The 21,070-nt window shown below is 36.1% G+C and overlaps 1 protein-coding gene across 1 annotated transcript; it reads right to left on the bottom strand.

Moving 5' to 3' along the window:
- Positions 1-424: 424 nt before the first annotated feature.
- LOC149789974 (uncharacterized) lies at positions 425-5,622 on the bottom strand. Its single transcript, XM_089972058.1, has 3 exons — positions 5,390-5,622; positions 2,995-3,067; positions 425-1,198 (listed from the first exon to the last, which is right to left on the bottom strand). The coding sequence occupies exons 1-3, from the start codon at positions 5,554-5,556 to the stop codon at positions 1,097-1,099; spliced, it is 342 nt and encodes a 113-aa protein (XP_089828184.1). The 5' UTR covers positions 5,557-5,622; the 3' UTR covers positions 425-1,096.
- Between the last annotated feature and the right edge of the window lie 15,448 nt (positions 5,623-21,070).

Below are 21,070 nucleotides of genomic sequence, written 5' to 3'. Positions count from 1 at the left end.
GAATTCAAATTTAATATCAGATACTTGAATGGTCGTTCTTATATTTAATGGCCATTCGTTAACATACTGATATCTGTATTTATAGGTTACTGCATTTGTATAGGAAAATATGAACGAGTTTTCTTGAGTAATACTGCACGACCTTGGGAGTGAAGTGTTCCACCGAACAAACGAGTTCATATTTTCCCATGAAAATGCAGTAACTTTTTTTAATTATATACTCATTTTGTTTTTCTACCTAAGGGTTAATAATATAAAAAAGTACACAAGAAACACAGTAATTGAATTAATGTTGTATTCCAAGACAAATACACAACCGTAGATTCATCAATACCCAATAAAAATATTAATGCGGAAGTATTTTGATTGAATAGGCATTGGAACAACCATTCCAGTTCGTCTTGAATGGACGGATTATGTTTCTGTCGATCCATCCCAATTGTAACAAGATAACCGGGTTGGATTTTGGATTCATAACAGAACACTTTTGATGATGATACAAATACAATGCTTAACGATGAATGACTTGAATGAGAAAAGAATTATCATTAATACGTGCGTGTATAAGATCAAAATATTAGATAAATTGACATCACCTAATAATGCAACAAATGAAAATACAAATAATTGACCTTACACAGTACAAGAACAGGGGTGAATGACTCACTAATTTCACACGACGAAAAGAATGACGTGTTTTACTCAAATAGGAAAATGAATTCAATCAAATAGTTAAATATGACTCAAATAGAAAAAAAATGAATTCACTCAAAAAGTGAAATATGAGGTGTTTTACTTTGATGAAAACAAAGGGACATATATCATACAAAATATCTTTACAATCCCAAAACACTGGGTATTACAAAACCCAAAATTAGCCCATCGCTAAAATATTACATTTATGGAGTTATACACTCCGTCTTCTGCAAACTTGGCTACCAGTCACACTGGTCAATCAAGCAGTCAGTATTCCAGGTAGTCACCGATCACCACTCAATTCCTTGGTCAATCAAGCAATCAGCGCCTACCAATCGGTCAGCAACGCCCGATCACCTGCTACTCGACCAGCAACACTGTTCACTCAGCTCTACGGCTGCTATGGTTTAGCTTTACAGCTACTATGGTCAACTTCTATGGTTAGCTCTACAGCTGGTACCACGTCGACTCCGATCAGCTCTACAGCTGCGACTCCGATCAGCTGAAAATACATCTGACACCATATACTATGCATGACACGGGTATATACTATAAAACGTAATGACGTTATATACAGTAAGCTATACATATTACATTATTGGCACAATAATTACAAAAAAATAAACAGGTTCATAAGTGAACCCATCCGAGCCCGATAAGAATAATAAGTTATTAAACGTTTCTTAAAAATGCAACTTTATATTGCTAATATAAATCTCTTGCTAAGTCGCAAACAATAATAGAAACTATTTGCATTATACTATGCAAGCCGAAGCTACATAGCAAATATACAAAAATAAACGTGGTAGTGCAACTTATGCACACGAAATTATTAAATAACTCACATACCTCTACAGCTGAAGGTGCTCAAGTCCTTAAGTAGACCGCTCACTGACAAGACATTTCGTAATGTGAAGCTTTTAGTCTTACGGTGAGGCATTTATACACAGACGATGCAGCCATACATCGTCTGTACGCTGGAAGTATTCGTTTTTCCCATCGAAAGAACTTCACACGTGCGGCATAGGACGAACCGAACTCGTTGTTTCAAAATATTGTACAATATAAATAAATCACCCTTGGGTATCGTTGTACACAACAAACGAAACCCAAGCACATGTATTTAATAAGAAAAGGAATTTATACAATTCCGTGACACCAATTTTGTTTTTCATAGACTGTATTTATTAGCCGAATCAATTCCATACGGTGTACATGTCATTTGAGCAGTGGAGGGACTGGCACCAACTGTAACAGTAGTTCCGATCTGTTATTGGTTGTTTGTAATCATAATGTGGGAAAAATATGAATCTTTGAATTGAAGTTATCAAAAATGCTATATCAAAATTAGATTATCAGTATTCAATGAGATGCATGTCACATCTTAATGGCTGGCCAGTTCTTTTCCGAGTAAACTTTAAGAACGCTCTCATATTCTTTGCACAGAATTTACAGACAGAAAGTATACCCTTTCTCAGTAACCATAGTATTTTAAGTTTCTTAAAGTACATGCATGCTTTAAATTGACTTCGGTGTAGAAAGTATGCTTTAGTCTAATATTTGAAAATGTCCTGGCATTGTGTTTGCAATAAACATTTTTAAAAAGATGAATTAAACAACAGAATTAAATTGCTAAAATTTGGAATTAATTGGAGCTTTAACATAGAAAACAATGATGTGAAAACGCAATCCTGTTATCTTCATTAGAGAATCCTGCGTTAGATGGCAGCTAAATTAGATTCATTGCCAATAGCGACATTAATTGAGAAAGATACATTATTAAAATTTGAAACTATTATCCAAACATGTTAATTAAAACGTTGATATGTTTGTATATCCTTTATATAACAATGTAATTGCATGTATGACTGTTTGACTCTATTTTATTATTTTACTTATTCAAACATTTCACAAGATAATGATGTCATTACAAGCAGCCAATATTTAGAGGCGATAATGCATACTGAATTACTTCCCGTTCTCCAAGCACCGAGAAAACTGTACACACTGAAGCAAGTTAGCAAGTTCAAATAAAAACTATTGCTCAGTTTTTATTCTCGATCACAATACAAGCTGCAACAATCACACGTCTTTGTTTGCTAACAAGATTGTTAAAATGGTGAAGACCATGATCTTGGGTATTTTGAGGTAAATGCCATTTAATGATCCGACACCTTTTACTTTCGCCTGCTGTAATATGATATATAAAATAGAGATACGATGACAAGAAAAAAAACAATTCGAAGACACATTAACAAGTATGCCCAATACAAAAAGTGTTGTTGAATTTTTGCCAACCTGACTCGGGACGTTGCCGTCGGAATGACATACACCAGTAGCCCTGTTCTCACCCAGGCGATTAATTCTGTTGCTAAAGATAAATAAAAGGAACATTATCATATATAAAGCAAAAAAAGATGAAAGTCATACCCATAGCAAATTTGACTTGGAAAGTCTCTATTTTGTGATACAAATTGTTATGTCTCCTTAGTAACACCACAATGCCTCTTATACATTTTATTAATATAATGCTCCTGTATGTGTCTATATTATACTATACATTTTGTTCTGAAATAATAAATACTAATTTAAAAAAAACTAATGCTAAATAAAATTAACACAAATGATAACACAGTCATTGACAGTATAATCACTATGACAGTATAATCGCTACTCAGCATGTCTTATTCCGTCGTTCTAATATTTTCCAAATAAAAGTAAAATATATAAAATAGCAAGACCCTGCTTTTGTGACTATGCAATAGCTGTCGTATATTTTTTATATTTTGTTATTTTTGGGAGTTTTTACAGCATTTTCAGCGGATTATTGGCCATATTATGCCAAGGAAATGGGAGCTAAGTGCATTTCCTAAGGACAAATTATAAAACACGTGACTCTTGGGTTACAATTTTGACGCTTTACCAGCTGAGTTACCCCGTATCCCTAAAACACATATCTAATGAATAAATCCGAATTCGCAGAATTTCAGTACAAAGCATATTCGTTTCTCTTTATGAAAAAGTGATTTACATTTTTATGCAACATACAAACACATATCGATTATAAAATTGAACTGACCGGAAAGAAAGAAGCCTATGTTTTTTAAGTTTATCTTTCATATGAACGGGAACGTCAGTTCTGCATGACGACATTTAAACTGTTTGAGTTCCTAAATCTTTGTGACATTTATCGAAATATAATCATCCAGGCAACATTGGAAAAATGAGAGTAGGCAAGGTATGTATCGGGGTTTTTGAAATTCACCCATACAGATTGGATAGTGGAGTTTGTTTGAGTACTGTCCATACCCTGGACTTTAAGCAGATCTTTTTGATCAAATTAATGCATCCCTTTTAAGGGAATAAAATAGAAACTTATACATTTTTAAAAAGCCCTTGGCAGCTTTGTCCCTTCTTCCTGTTTGTGCTATGTCTATCCCAGAATGCAACGAGTCGACTTTATTGACTATTGAACGCGACGTGGCATGTACAAAGATAACTATTGTACTGAAGTAGGAGGAGTTACCTAAACAGTGTCTTTATCATCATGGAGCGTTGTATATTGACACAACTCCGTGAACGCTAAGATACGCAATGACAATTCATTCATCCCAGGGGTTAAGTATTTCTGATATGCGAGTTTGGATGGTCGATGCTCGTATCGAATGGTCAAATTTAGTTTATCTTGCAGTGTCTCGATTCAGAAGAATATCTCAGCTACTGAGAATTGTGATAGACTTCACAGAAACCACTGGTAATAGAGATGTTATTGACAATGATATAGTAAGAAAAAATTAGTTATAAACAGTGTGACAAAAACATAAGCGCGACTTTGATCTTGATGCTGAATTTATAACGACGCTGAAACAACAGCAAAATAATCATTGTGCGATCTTTAATACAGTAATGTTTTGGAACCATGCTTGTCCTGGGGCGGTTTGCAAGATCCATACTGTGTTGAAACAGCAAAATAAATGGGACTGTCTGTATGCCAATAGACTATGCAGGTGTTTATTTTCATGGACTATATGTTCGTGTTGGACGGTTTTGCTGGATTTTTGTTATGTTCTCAAAAGATTCGGTTTAACTAGGCGGTTCAATTAGGCGAAGCTGGTTTAATCGTGTTCTAGTTAGTGTTGTTTGGTATTCGGAGAATTCAATGTAGAGTAAAGGAGCCATATTCAGACATGCGTAACCGCTACTGTTCGTTTGCGTGATAGCCAACCGATTTTGTTTCCTAAAGCTCATTTGGCTAACGATTGGAGAGATGGCCGCTATATTATTAATACAGTAGTAAATAGTAAAATAAAGTCGTTCCAGAAGACAGGACAAGGTACACTCCGATCAATAATGAGAAAGCTGTGGGTTTATTTAGACCAATAAGATTCACAGAAAGCGATATTTAAACGTGTTAACATATAATACAATTAAATTTGAAAAAGCAAACACTGTACGTAAAGTGTAGCAACTAAGTAATAAATAATAGTGTCACATATCACTGAATCATGCAGTATCCACTATCTATATACCATTCATAATTTGTACATCTCCAAACAACGCGTACATCTTCTTCTTCTTCCGATTAAGTGCTTGGCCATATATAGGCATAGTCGCACTATAGTGAACTATGTACATATATAAAGGAAGGCTCTTTGTACAAGTTAAATATAGGATAAAATAACACAAAATATACTTGCTAAGACATCGGACATGCAGCGCCGATGTGAACCTTAAAGGTCTCAGCGGAAGGTGCTGTAATGGCTGCCCTTGGCAAGCAGCTCCAAAGACGAATGCCTTTGGGGAAGAAGGAGTTCTTATATGCGTCCTCGGAACAGTATGGTGTCCTATATCTGTAGGCATGGCCTCAGGTTGATGCTTTTACGTGGATCAAGTGCCCTGTTGCTGGTATTTCAACCAGTTGGTTGATGATTCGGTACAGCATGATGACCTTGTACTGTTGACTATCTATACACACCCGTTATAATTTGTACATCACCTAACCATGTGTACTACCTTTATGCTCTTTATAATGTTTACATCTCCCGTACACGCTTCATAATCTATACATCTCCAAAGAATTGGTAATATTTTGTATATAGACTTCATAATTGTGTACATCTACTAACCAATAACATTGAAGAAATCTACCTGGTTTGTTTTCTTGCTCTTGTGAAATATGTCTTCATGCATATGGAACTATATGATCCGAATGTCAACATAATGTAAATCTCCAGCTACGAAGTGTTGTGGACGAGAATCACAACTTACTTAGCTATTACTTTTAACTAAACACGTAGAGAGTTATACAATCCGAAGCAGTATCATTAGTTTAAAGCAACCTGTCACGGCTGTTGTTAAAACAAATTGCCAATCGACCCCGAGAAATACCATCGGTGATAATTCTAATGGGAGCACCGTCATGTGTCAGCTGGTGGATATTGTGAGACGACCATTCCACCACATAGATGTTACCATCCCCGTCCGTAGCAACACCTTTAGGACCCTTGAGACTGTCATTACTGTAGATATACATCCTCTTACCATCCATATCAAAACAGTATAGGGCATTGGCCAGAATCACAGTAAAGTACACACTGGTACAAGATGAATTGACAGTGATATATGCAGTTGAGGGTATATATTGACAGTCAAATTGATGACATATCTCCTCTTTGCCAGTACTGGTGATCAGACTGCAACACTCTTGACCTTTATCATTACAGTGACCAGATCCAACTATTTTCCCCTTGCCTGCCGAAGCGATACTCCGACATGCATATTTGGTTTGAACCTTCCTGGTGGGTTTGATGGATCCCTTTGTCACCGACAGGAACCGTAGTGTTTTCTGAAACGGCAAACAGACAGCCACCTCCTGTTGGTCCACAACACATATATCCCTTGGCTTTTCTGCTAGCGTAACGCTGGTGATGTACTGGTACGAAGAATTAAGAAGAATAACTCTTGTTGGTATTAAATTCTGCCAGCATCACGTTGTCCCCTTGTAAATATATGGACCCTGTATAATAGTGACGCTGATTATCAGACCATTTTATCTTCACAACTCCCCCAATTTCAACCTGATAGTTTTTCAGAGGCTTGTCCTCTCTCGATATATAAAAACTTTCACGTTTCTTTCTACATATCAACCTCGCAAAATCAAAGGTCTGGGCCAGGACGTTCTGGATTTGTTCATCAACTTCAATATTTAATGCGACAGTCTCCGTCTTATCAAACTTCTCTTTAATCTGTTCGTAGTATAACTCCACTTGCGATACCATTCTGTCAGCCATGAGAAGTATCTGAAAAAGATATACTTAGGAATAGAAAAAAGTAAAACGTGCACAATATTTATTTTGTTTCTATTTTTACGTTCTTTTAAAAAATCAATTGAATTTAATTTTTTTTTTCCATAGTATAATACCGTAAGGATTTTATTTCACCACACAGTCTCTCTGTATTTATTGCAAACCATTTTTGAGAGATACTCATCACTACAAACATATGACGTAAGACAATACTGACTTGCGTATAGACGTAAACAAATTAAAGTGATCTTATATTTGAGTGCTTTGATAAAAGAATGAAAATCTAGCACTATTTTGTAACAAAATTGTTTCCACTCATTAAATGTTCAAAAGAAATGAAAAGAATGAATTAAACATTAATTGAACATTTACATATATGTGTACACGATGAGATGTGCAAGCATACTCAGAAGTAATAAAATATTCCCCAAAATTCAATTTTGGACTTACCTGTTACAAGAAAGAAAGACATAATACTACAATATTGCGACATAGTGACATCGCGCCCGTTAGTGTCATACATATATTTCAACGATATTGCCATATTGAGATCTACCAATTAACCGAACGGCTGGTTACTACCCTGGACTTTCTTGTGTGCACCAGCTGCGAGACCAACTCTCTGGCTGGTTATGATAAGGTGCCGCTGGGGCACCTCATTAGGTACTACAACAGCTCGCGTCTGCAACACATTCTCAACTCCCGGCGTCAGTGCTAGAGTACGTGAACATCAGCCGCATCAGTATGCTGCAAACGTTTGTCGCAGTGGTTGTGCGGGTGGCAATTTACCCCGTCTGCATCAAGCTCATCATGAAGAGCGTTGAATCATGTTGGGCAAAGAATCCCATCTGCTTCGACTGCTTCGATCTCGAAGGCCAGGTCTGCGCCTTCGGCAGTTCGAAAGTGTCTGAAACTGGGACGTGTCCGATGATGGAGAAAAAGCACATAGCTTTTCTCCGCATCACAAACTGTAGAAAGATAGTGTTTTCGAACTCAACGACATATATATTGGCCATGGACTCGGGCTGATGATATATTTGTGTGATGGAGAAGACTCTGATTTTCTTTAAGTACAGACGCAGGCATAGGCTTTGCATCACTAGTTATATGCTGACAATATGGCATTGGCGAGTCAGTCTTAGCAATCGTATGTTAAGGTCTGAACACCTTTATGGACCGCACATGATCGGTTTCACGACGTTGTCCTCAACCTACTTACTGGTTTTGCACCAAGTTAGTTGAGTAGGGGAATTTCTCGTCCAAGCCAATCGTAACAGACACGGAGAGAACATGGACTTATTGTACTTGTCAAGTTAAAAATAGTCCACGTTGCACGTGGCGTCGGACCCTCTGGTGATAAACAATTACTCGTGTCTTCATGGTAAAGTCACTTAGTTGCCATATCCTGGTATAGCCAATAACGTTCTAAAATTCCCGTTAAAACCAATCTACATTCTCACAAAATATTTAGAGAAAAAGAAATACATAGGTCTCAGTTTTTATGCGGCTACTTGATTTGACATTTGTTCCGGTCATTCATTCATGATTTGGGGGAAAACAACAGGACAAGAACTGCTTGCATTATCGAGGTCCTTTTCCAACTCCATGCCTTTGTTGAGCTTTTGTGTGTGAGTGTGTGTGTGATTTGGAATTTTAACGTAGCTTTAACAATTTTTTAGTCATATGGCTACGATGTCTGCAGAGGGACAGTTTATAGTGATATCTAGCACTAGGGCATCATGCCGCAGACATGTAGCATGATGTCCCACCCAGTCACATTATCCTGACACCAAGCCGACCAGGCCTAAAACTAACCTCTTAATGCTGAGTGCCAAGTGAGGCAGCTATACCATTTTTATAAATCTTTGGTACAATTCGGCCGGTGATCGAACCCACGACCTCCCGCATCCGAGACGGACGCTCTAAGCACTAGGCCACTTGAGCTGTGAGCTTTGATGTGAGTGCATTTAAAGACTGACATATTTTTGTAAAAGTTCACTGAAGTTTGAACCGGAAAACTGCTGTGCAATCTGTTGTGACAATTGTACCGTTAAGTAGACCTATTGATGAGTTTCTGTACACTTCAGACTATATTGTAAAAGCTCAAGAAAAAAGAAACATTTATTTTTCTTCTTCAAAGCGAATGTTATGCACTTGCTGATAACAAATGATGATAACTGATGATGATTGGTACGATGATGATTGCGATGATGATAATGACTAATGATGATAACTATTTCAGCATTCACGCAAGAGGTCATACAATCTATATGATGTAATTAAAAGAAACCTTCCTACACAGCAAACAAAGGAAAGAACAAAAGCGAGCAAGAATAAAATGACATTTCCAAATCTATCATGGGAGAAGGAAATCTTAATAACTATACAACATTAAACCGAAACATTGCAGGCGATCCTGGCTGGATGAAATTCAGGACAATATATTTACATTCACTAGTATCGGACTTACCTAATATGACACAGCAATTGATCTGATGACACACATGCTAATAATTTACGTGAATCCAATTCTTTTAGTAGGGTATTCAGGTTTCAAACAAACATTAAGAATACGAGCATAATGCACAGAGCTGCATCAGAAATACATCGTGCACTTTATACATCTAGATGTACATCTTTCATCGATATGTGCGGTTTGTTTCGGTTTGGTATTGCGGCACAGCAACATAAATAGGAGTTTGGAGCAGAGGTCAATGGCTTAAAGTAACTTGAACAAAATGTTAAACAGCACGATGAATAAAGCTGCTCATTTGTTTTGTTTGGTAATTTGCGGCATGAAAACTTAAATAGGCCGTTTGGTACAGAGGTCATTGGGGTGAAGTGACGTGACCATTACAATTTGTTCGTACACTCAGTAGATGATTAATCAACGTTTAAGGGATGTATTCATACAACTAAAATTGCTGAATGGAGCATAGGCAGCATGTATCTGTTGATTACAGTGTATCTAGGTCAGTTCAAGATTTGTTTACATAAATATTTCCCTTTGTTTAGAACCTATTTAAGCATCTAACGTCACTGAATCTGCTCATATACTTGTAAATATCGCTAGTTGCAAGATGGAGGCGTGATCACATTCGGGTTCCTGTCAATGAATGGTAACTCTATATTTACGCTGATTGCAAATTGTTCAATATTTTTTACAAATAGTTTCAAGGTATTGGGGTTTAGACCATGCACAGGGACGGTCTTTTAAGGTATTGGGGTTTAGACCATGCACAAGGCGGTCAGAATTCAATGTTCGGATCTTGCAATTTCGCGCAATCGATGCAATTGTAAATGATTTATCGTTGGAGAAGAAAACAATATATAACGATTGAATATTATTTTGTTGTCGCATTAATGAAATTGTTGGCATAACAGCAGACCTGCAAATTTACCATAAATGTACCGCATGAATGCTTTTAAATGCAACTAACGAATGCAAGAAGGGTATGGCGCCCAAACAAAACCCACTCATCAAAATAAATGCTATTACTGAAATATGTCAAATGGCTGAGGACGAAAATGAATTCTTCTCTCCCTTTGGGTTTCCTCTGGCTTCCAACAATGACATTTTATTCAGTAACTTCGTAAATTTTATTTTCTTGTATGAATTCCGTCATAAATAGTACTTCTCGTAAGTTTTTCTTTAAAAGTATCTGTTTTTGTTCGAGTTAGGTCATTAATTTTCATGTCCTTGAAATTTGTTGTTTTCATGTATAATTTATAGGTATACAAATGTTTTCCATTGATTTTGTTTATAATATATTACATATTTTTATGGCACCGAGTGGTCAAAAACACCCACGTTTACCGAATACGCACCTCTGTCTGCATGGGTTCGAGTATCGGACTCGGCCACTGGGGGTATGTGCCAAAAGTTTGTCAGTACCTTCCCGTGGGTCAATTCCTTTTTACCGGTTTTTTCCGGATTCGTCCTCCACTAGTTATACTGGCTGCCATGTATAGCCTTTCGAGTGATCAAAATGGCATTAAACCCAGAAAAATAACACTTCATATTTTAACGATCGTCAAAGATTGACATCAACTTGAAAATATATCTTAAAATATTCCCAATACTAGCGCAGTACACATACCTTAACCTACAACTGTTATACAGAAGATTTGTGCCAAAATTGCTCATCTTCGCAATAAAGGGAAGAAAAAAAATCAGCAATACAATTTCTGAAGGGAGGCAGCTCGACTTCGGTAGGATTAAAACTCTTTCCTCACAGTACTATGGTGGAAACGAAGACAACAGTGATGCGTGACTTTATGCGTTCAACCGCAACATTTTGGGTAGGATCATCCTGAATAATAATTTTACGGAATTTCTTAAGCAAAATCTGCACTTCATAATAGTCATGAAAAATCATCCGTAAATTTGTTAGGGACGGGCTGCTGGTGCAATGGAAAGTGATTGTTTTTCTAAATAAATGGTAGGAAAAGTAAAAAAGTAGCGAAATGGCCAACATGACTGCTGATCAATACTGCTACTACTACTACTACTAACAACAATAACCGATGGTATTTTCGCTATCAAAATTGTTTCATTTTCAAAGTTTCTGTTTTTCTTACCGCATCGCGCCATTCTCTTATGCTAAAAGAGTGGTTCGTATCTGAGTACAAGATAATAAAGACAAAGACAATAGCGTGTCTCTTAAGTAACTTTAAACATAAACAGTTGATCACTACAAAGCTTGTTTACTTCCCCTTACAATAAGATAGCTTATGTTTGTAAGATCCATATTTATATAAACAAACCTACATGTGTATGGCTACCATGTTTCATGACCATCTCCAAAGTCTCGTGTGAGTTTCGCACAGCATTTAACATTGCCTGACATTCGCGATTTTCCTCTTGTTTTCGAATTGCCTCTTACTTGTACAGTTGATTTCCTTCCGACTTGATCTCTTTAATTTTGTTGGTCTTTTCGTGTGCTTGTGATTCAAGACTAACTATATCTGAATCATTCCTTTTCTCGAAATTCATGAAGTGATCTTCAAGTTGTTTCATCTTTTCAATGACCTGGAGAGGTTTAACTTCCTGTAGAAGATTGCAAATATTTTTACTCAAATACAAAACTTGGCCGCAGTTTCTGTATTGTACGATGCAGCAACTTGCACAACAAGCAGTCATGTGGTCTTCAGCAGTAAACTTTTTTAAAACTTCTTCCTGGTTTTCTTGACAGCGAAACCCCTTGTAAAATCTGATTACGTTGTTCGGGTTGTTTGACAGTTCTTCTAAGGTTACGATGGAGTGGTCCTTTGTTGCCTTTTGTTTTTGGTGAACATTTGCGCAGTTTTCACACATTGCTTCCTCACACACCACACAAAACCCATTAGCAGTGACAAAGACGCCATCAGATAGACAACAGTCACAAGGTCTATCCACTTCCTCTTTTTCTTTTTCTCCAAAAGATTGTAAAATTGTATTGATTGGAAAGAGAAAGCTTTCGATGAAATATAATCGTCCAGGCAACTTTGGCAAAACGAGTGTAGGCATGGCAGCTGTCTGGGTGTTTTAAATTTACACAGGCAGATTGGACAATGGGGCTTCTCTCCGTGTTGAATATCTCCAGGATTTTCAGCAGCCATTTCTACGGTGCCGATACATTCCTGATAAAGAAACTAAACCTAAATCATGTTAATCTCGACGAATGGTTGTGCAGATTGATTTCGTGTTAATAATCATGTTAAACCGTCCCCATAGTTCAATTCGCTGTCCTTGTCGACTCTATTGTGGCCTTAGTATCTACATGGAACTGCTGGATACAATATCCAGGTCATGTTACCTAGTACGGGTTCAACACGAATCTAACTTGATCTGTATGTACCGCAAAGGTGATGTATTGACGGCAAATAGTTTTGAAATCTTTTCAAACGTCAAGTTACACAGTTTTTGGTTTAATGACTTCATCCCACCTCCTCCTTCTTGCTTTATGTAGTCATATACGATAAACAAACAGTTATTAAAACTATAACTAAGCTAATGAGTTAATAACCCCAAAAAATGCTGTCAGAAATAATTATAATACTACTAATAATAATAATTCTAATGATAATGATAATAACAATATTAATAACAACATTAATAATATTAACAATAACAACAAAAAGCAACAACGGAAAACAAATGTTAAGAATCAAAAAATCTCTTGGTATTTGCCAAAGGATAGAGGACTAAGTTTACATTCATACAGATATTCTCTCCTCTGTCTGTATGACATGCATAATTAGCAAAGGTGAGACAGGTATGTAGCACTACGTAGAACATAATAACGTATCTAAGCAAAAATAGTTTATCTATCTATCTATATATCTATCAGTAAGATATGTGAATGATATCTTGTATAACCCTTGTCTTTAGTTTGTGTGCTTGTGTATGTTTACGAGCATGCGTGTGTGTGTGTGTGTGTGTGTGTGTGTATATGACATGTATACTAATCATGGGTGAAATAGGTACGTAGCAATACGTTGAAAATAATACCATATCTAAACAAAAATAGTATATCTATCTATCTATCTATCTATCTATCTATCTATCAGCTGGACATGGCAATGATATCTTGTAAAACATTTGTCTAGAGTTCTTGTGCTTGTGTGTGTTTACGCGCATGTGTGTGTGTGTGTGTATGTGGGTGTGTGGGAGAGAGAGAGAGAGAGAGAGAGAGAGAGAAACCAGTATGTTGAAAAAAAAACATATATAAACAAAGTGTTACATCTATATATCAGTAGTTAAGATTGGAAAGAAATATTTGTGAAATGCTATCTTATAAAATTTCTTCTTCAGTTTGAGAGAGAGAGAGAGAGAGAGAGACCTCAGGGACGCGACATAATTTTATACAAACTTTTTCGATTCTGTATTATTCATAACCAACAAAATACTGTCATAAATAATAATAATAATAATAATAATAATAATGCTAACAACAGAAACATTAATACCAACAATAATGATAATATTAACAATAACAACAAAAGCAAAAACTAAAAACAAATTTCAGAATCAACAAATCCCTTGGTATTTGTAAAAGGACAGAGGACTAAATTTACATTCATACAGATATTCTCTCCTCTATCTTTATGACATTCATGATTAGCATAGGTGAGATAGGTATGTAGCACTACTTAGAACATAATAACGTATCTAAGCAAAAATAGTTTATCTATCTATATATCTATCAGTAAGATATGTGAATTATATCTTGTATAACCCTTGTCTTTACTTTGTGTGCTTGTGTATGCTTACGAGCATGCGTGTGTGTGTATATATATATATGACATGTATACTAATCATGGGTGAAATAGGTACGTAGCAATACGTTGAAAATAATACCGTATCTAAACAAAAATAATCTATCTATCTATCTATCAGTTCGACATGACAATGATATCTTGTAAAACATTTGTCTATAGTTTTGTGCATGTAGGTGTTTACGCGCATGTGTGTGTGTGTGTGTGTGTGTGTGTGTGTGTGTGTGTGTGCGAGAGAGAGAGAGAGAGAGAGATCAGGGACTCGACATAATTTTATACAAAATTAGAATTCTAATTTTAGTAAACATTTGCATTATTTCCAAAGTTCTATTTTTTTATTTCCTTCGGCATATATTTTGTAATATTAAGATTTCGTTTTATTTCTACTCCCTCTTTCATCTAAAACGAGTGCATACATAGTATTGTGTTTATTTCTCCTCCCTCTTTTAGCTAAAACTCCTGCATGCAGAGTATTGTGTTTATCAGAACCAGATGTACATGTTCCTGGCAGTAATGGAACATTTACATTTCGTATCAGGCACTTACTTTTCAGTGGCATGCTTCATAATCTGTCATTAAAGATACGGATATTTGTATTAATTAATATCCACAAATCTCTCTGTCTTAGGCATCTACACTTATTTAATTCTGTGGCAAAACATCAGTATCTGATTATGCTCCTTTTTGAAACTTTTGTTGATGTTGCAGTTAGTCTGGAATCTGTGTTGTGTAAACATTTTTCCCAGGCAACCCCCCCCCCAATGTATAGTGACACCATGGTCCACAATTCTATGTCAATCTCTTTTTTAATGTTATATTGTGGGTTGCCTGTTGCAGTTTTGAAGTCTACTTTTTTCATATATAACAAAGCTTTTGTTCCTTGTTCTTGTGCGATAATGTATGTGTACAAATCGTTTTTTTTGTGTGTGTATGTATGCAGTAACCGGGTATTAAAACGGCATTTTGCCTTCATTTTAACTTGACGATTGTCATTATCGATTCCTTTCTAGTTAGGCAGCGATTATAGCTAGTAATTTAATTTGGGACATTTATATTTTTATTCTTCTTTGAGCTGGTTTGTCAATTTAAGACCATCGTTCTCGCGCTATCTATCTATCTAGTTATCTATCTGTCTGTCTGTCTATCTATCTAATCAATTATGCAGCATTCACAGCATACATATATTGTATTTATATCACATGCAAATGCACATACTTTTATTACCAATGGCGATACAATTGACTAGAGCAGGGGTGTCAAACTCTATCGCTCAGCGGGCCAAAACTCAAATCACACGTAATGTTGCGGGCCGAACAGGATAAACATTCAATAAGCGGAAAATTAAACCTTTTTTTAAACATTAATATAAATTAAAACAGAAAAAGTATTAATAATAAAAAATTATTGGCATACCCATTTTCGCTCTTATGCCAATTTGTCAGAGCTGGATGTTTGGCAAGCCTGCTAATTAGGGAATTTGATTTGCACTTTATATCGCAGGGCCATTAAAAAATATTTTTGCCTAAAATTCTCTCTCGGGCCGGATATAATTGTACGCCGGGCCTGATGTGGTCCGCGGGCCTTGAGTTTGACACATGTGGACTAGAGGCAAATGTTTATTCAGGGACTGAGTGAACTCACATCTCTGTTATGAGTGTCCGCTACAAAATGTAGTTCTGTACCGTTTGTTGGTATTCGCAATCCTCTTTCGAAATAAATACGTTGCTTCTGTTTTTTTCTTGAGTTTGTATTTTCATTCGTATTGATTGAATGAATATGAGACACACTTATGATTTCAACATGATAGAGGGCTTAAAGGAAGAAAGTAGAGCACTACAAACACGGTATGGTGACCTTGTTGAATACTGAACGTGTAACCCATTCACTTAACATCGGGTATATTGCTTCTAGTGGGGAATTCAAATTTAGCAAAAGGACAAATCAAGAATAGGCAATTCAAACACTTAAATGCATTTACATCATTATCATTATTATGCTTTAATTACTATTGGTACCGACCATAGTATTGTTTTTATCTTTCAGCTCTCTCTTCACACTACGCATGTTCGATATTCTTGTTTTTTAACTGTATTGGTATATCAACTTGCTTTATACCAACACTTTAAAAACCATGCTTTCTTAACGTTTCTTTGAGGATATATATATATATATATATATATATATATATATATATATATATATATATATATATATATATATATAACTCTGTGTGTGTGTGTGTGTTCGCGCGTTATAATAAATATGTTGTATAACTTTCATAAAAGCATTATTTATAAACTGACAACATAACAAATGGTTGTTGCATATAATGCTACATCGCAAACTGGTATTTATTTACGTCAATAAGGTACTTTGAACTCTAAGACCTATATCTTACACATATCTTTACAATCGTACATCAATAGAGAGACTGACGACACTCTTGCTTTCATTTGTTGCGCGTAAAAAGTAGTCCCAGAATCTATTTAATATTGTGTAGTTCCATAAACAGTAACATTACTTCAAAGATCAACTGTCCTTCCAAATCAACAGAACATTTTATACAGATCATCATTTTTCAACACTGGGTCTCCGTTGAAACGTCCGGTACATTATGAAGTCGTATCGTTTACTCGTGTTATTTTAGACTACCAATGCAGTAAGTATATTTCTTATATGCTCAATTTTTTCTCCATTAACTTTGCATAGTCAGAATCGTTCAGTATTTTACGACATTGAACTAGCGCGAAACTTCATATTGCACTTATAAAGAAACTACATTTTAGGCGGGAGACGCCAGATTTCATAAAATTAAAGGGTACCTACAAATAACATGCAAGTGACAAGGAATAAACTGGCTTCTTTAGCTGGTAATACGTAATGGCAAAAACTTATACGTAGTTTTACATACTGACATTACTTTCATAGTTCTGCAAATATGAATTACATGAGCTAGTCTCAAACTTAATTACACATTTCCAAGTGCAATTACATCCTCCTTACTGCACTCAAAATAACATAAACATTAAATTCTATATCGTCTTTTTGATAATTGCAATTAAAAGATTTCAAATTTTCTCCACATTATGATTTCAAATTTTCAATGACAGAACAGAACGCACACTTGCAGATGTCATCACGATTTCCCTTCGTCATTTTAATCCGATGTATTTCATGTAGAATTAACGCAGATGAATCCAGTCCATAAACACCAAATTTCGTGAAATCGACAAAAATACCAAAATCTCTTCATTCCAAATCAAATGGAAAAGTTGTTGCAATGCGCATTCATTTGCAATATGAATCTAAATTTCAATTTTAAGGAGGTAAAAACGCCATTTTCTTTCAAAAGTTATGATTAGCGCACGGCTAAGTTCAAATATATCTTGGCGGAGACATGTTGTTGTGTAATGATGAATCTGCCCACGTGTATTTAGTTTGGAATACGGCATACATTCAGTTACTTTGTTTCTTGTAGTATATTTTGTTTATATTATGAAGCCTTCGGTAAAATAAGAAAAATGAGCATATAATAAAAAGGTTACTGCATTTGTATGGGAAAATATGAACTCGTTTTGTCGGATGGAGGTGATGCAGCATTCCATCCAAAATACTCGTTCTATTTTCCCATACAAATGCAGCAACCTATAAACATTTGTTTGAATGTTTACAATGTTTGAACCTAAAGTGTATCAGTTTCACTACTTAGCATTCCGGTTGTTGGATATTCATGTGAAGGGATTATTATTGGATACATACAATTCCAACTTTAATGTATTTGTGTCCTGATATTTTCATTATTTCTTTGGAACTGTCATATTCCCATATAAACTGATCATAAATCATTATTTGAACTCTAATTTCAACCGTGATATGCAGTCATATACCGCGGTTAATTTAAATTCATACATTTATCCATGTAATAACCAGAAAATGAGATAATTATATACCTAATTTACACAACAAACATTTATACAAATGTACCCGTATCAAAGGATACGCGAAAAGTCTCTATCCATGTTAAATAAACAGTAATGTCCCCTTGTTTATAACATGGTGCATTTTATTAATATAGTACTCTTGGCGTTATAGGTTACTGCATTTGCATGGGAAATATGAGCGAGTTATTTTTCTGAGTAATACTGTACGACCTATTTGAGTGCTGTATTATTCCGAAAAAAATAAGTTCATATTTTTCCATATAAATGCAGCAGCCTTTTCATCAAATATCCATTTTCTTTTCCTGCGTAATTCTTAATAACAAAGACTACAAGAAACACTACAAGAAACAAAGTAATTGAAAATATGATGTATTTCAAAGTAAATATACAACCATAGATTCATCAATACACATTAACAATATTAATGCGCACATACCACCGCCCAGCGACCATTGAACGTCGTCGCGCCCTCGACATTAGCTTGAAAACATTATCGTTTTGGTCTTCTTAAAATTGAAATTTAGAGTGATATTTTGAATAAATGCGCATGAAAAAAAAAATTCCTGTTGGTCTGTAATGGATTGATTTTGTTTTTTCCTTGATACAACTCAAAATTCTGCTTTTCTGACTGTAATGGACTAGAATATTGGGTCATTTCAGAGAAAGGTAATGCGATTTGAGTTGGAAATGTACTCGAAATCCAGTATAGCTTGGGCGTGTATCAGGTTTTGCAGGACATGTCATTCGGATTTCCAGAACTAACTAAGAAAGTACATTTTGAGGAAATTCAAGATGTATATTATATGTAATTGTATTTATTACCATTCTTATTACCAGCTAGAGAAGACATGTTTATGCCCTGTCACTTGCATCTCGCTGTTGGAAGGACCCCAGATATGATCTGTATCATACTGTGCATGACTTATATCGCTAGCCTAACATTGTATCAAAATAATTACACGCGGAAAATTGCAAAACAGCTGTTGTGTGATAGTCCATTTAGCCAGTGGAAACAATATCTTTTCATTGTCAGTTGCAATTTGTTTTCTCGACTCTTATATTTTGACAGACTTGTAAATTGGTACATTTCTGATAGATATGGGGTAGCCTTTAGTCTCAATAAGGTTTTCTATGCTGTAGTTTTATAAACCATAAAGACCACTGGTCATAGTCTGAACCATTTAGAGATTTTACAAATAAATCAATATTATATTCATTCTCCATAAACCTTACTGTTTGTGTTATGTCTATCCCAGGAGGTAAGGCGCTGATTGTGTACTATCGACTGCCTTAGACGAGTATGACGCGTCGCCTAACTTACGTTGAACAAGGTCAAATGTGAGGGAGCTGGTCCGTGGCATGTCACGTCCCTCTTGCCTTGCAAATAAGGAAGAGACAGCCAGGTATTAGGGGTGTCCCTAAATCCCATAGTTATTGGACTGGATCACAGGAAAGAGGAGGAGGGGATGCCTGGCCGACAATCAAACTCGCTGTCCATTTTCTCAAAGAGCATTGCTGTGACCAGGGACCGATAATCGCATCCCGGTGAACAGTAATTTACCTGTGCCCTAAGTCTGGTGATCGGTCAACGTTCGGTTCACCGACAAAAAGACTTGATGGAAGAACCCACCGTGAAGCTATCGGAACAAGATCACTTATCTTCCCTGTCATCCGGAAGACTCTAATAGCTATTTCAGTCACCGATGTTATGCTAATGGCTATGTCAGTCACCAATGTTATGCTTGGCGTGAGAGATCCCTACTCATATATGCTGGAAAGGCGATGCTTTACTCTTATTTGCAGCGTGCAGCTCATCCTTTACCGGCACTGATGCCGTTGGATTCATTGCGAGGAATCCTTATCATTTGGTCATGTCCAAGCCAGGGAAGTCGCTTTAGGTTCCTGCCACACAGAATAAGTGGATTTCCCTCGTACGATCAAGATCCCTCCGGGGAACAGAGTGGTAGTATAGAATGAGAATGAGGAAGAGGGTCCTTTCTTCCTTAGCTGATAAATTCAGCGACATTCAGCAAGTCCATACAGCATTCGACAAAGGTTAACACTGAATATATCCGTTTTGTGTACACAATTAGTACTCATTAGACAGATGGGGCGAGTGCCTATCAGAACCTTATTATGCTCACATTTACACACTCCTTGAGACATTATCTCGCTCAAAAAAGTAATTTACGAAACAAAACAACTGGGAGATAGATAAGGGTAGCTGATACTTCTTCTGACACAGGTATCAACAAGAAAACAGTTAATACAAGCATGACCTGACTAAGCAAGGTGTAGAGATCTAAAAGACTGGAAGAAAAAAACAAAAAAAAAAGAACTGAAATGATGCAAATACAAAATGGTCAATAGAACCAGAGGAATGATTGACTGAAAACATGTTAAACAACAGCACGTGAACTCGCATGATAATCAAATGAAAGAGAGAGAGAGAGAGACAGAGATATTGTGTGTGTGTATGATTTGGATGTTTGCTACAGCTTTAAGAATTTTTCAGGCATATCGCTACAGTGTATACAATGAGTCAGTTTAAATTGATGTCTAGCACTGGGGCATCATGCGGAAGACATGTATCATGCTGGCCTACCCAGTCACATTATCCCGACACCAAGCCGACCAGTCCTAACACTAAACTCTAGCGAGGCAGCTGTTAATACCACTTGTATAAGTCTTGGTATGACTCGGCCGGAGTTCGAATCTGCGACCTCCTGCATTCGAGGCGGACGCTCTAACCACTAGCCTACCGAAGAGGTCTGAGGGATATATAGTATGTTGGCTAAGATTAAGGAGTCAGACTGGAATCATACTGTTTTTCCTTATTCTGTTTAAATTCTGTGAGTACAATTACTA

This window comes from Sinohyriopsis cumingii, chromosome 10 (genome assembly GCF_028554795.1).
Source record: "Sinohyriopsis cumingii isolate HCF-2022 chromosome 10, ASM2855479v2, whole genome shotgun sequence".
Taxonomy (NCBI): domain Eukaryota; kingdom Metazoa; phylum Mollusca; class Bivalvia; order Unionida; family Unionidae; genus Sinohyriopsis; species Sinohyriopsis cumingii.
This window is presented reverse-complemented; position numbering and strand designations above follow the sequence as displayed.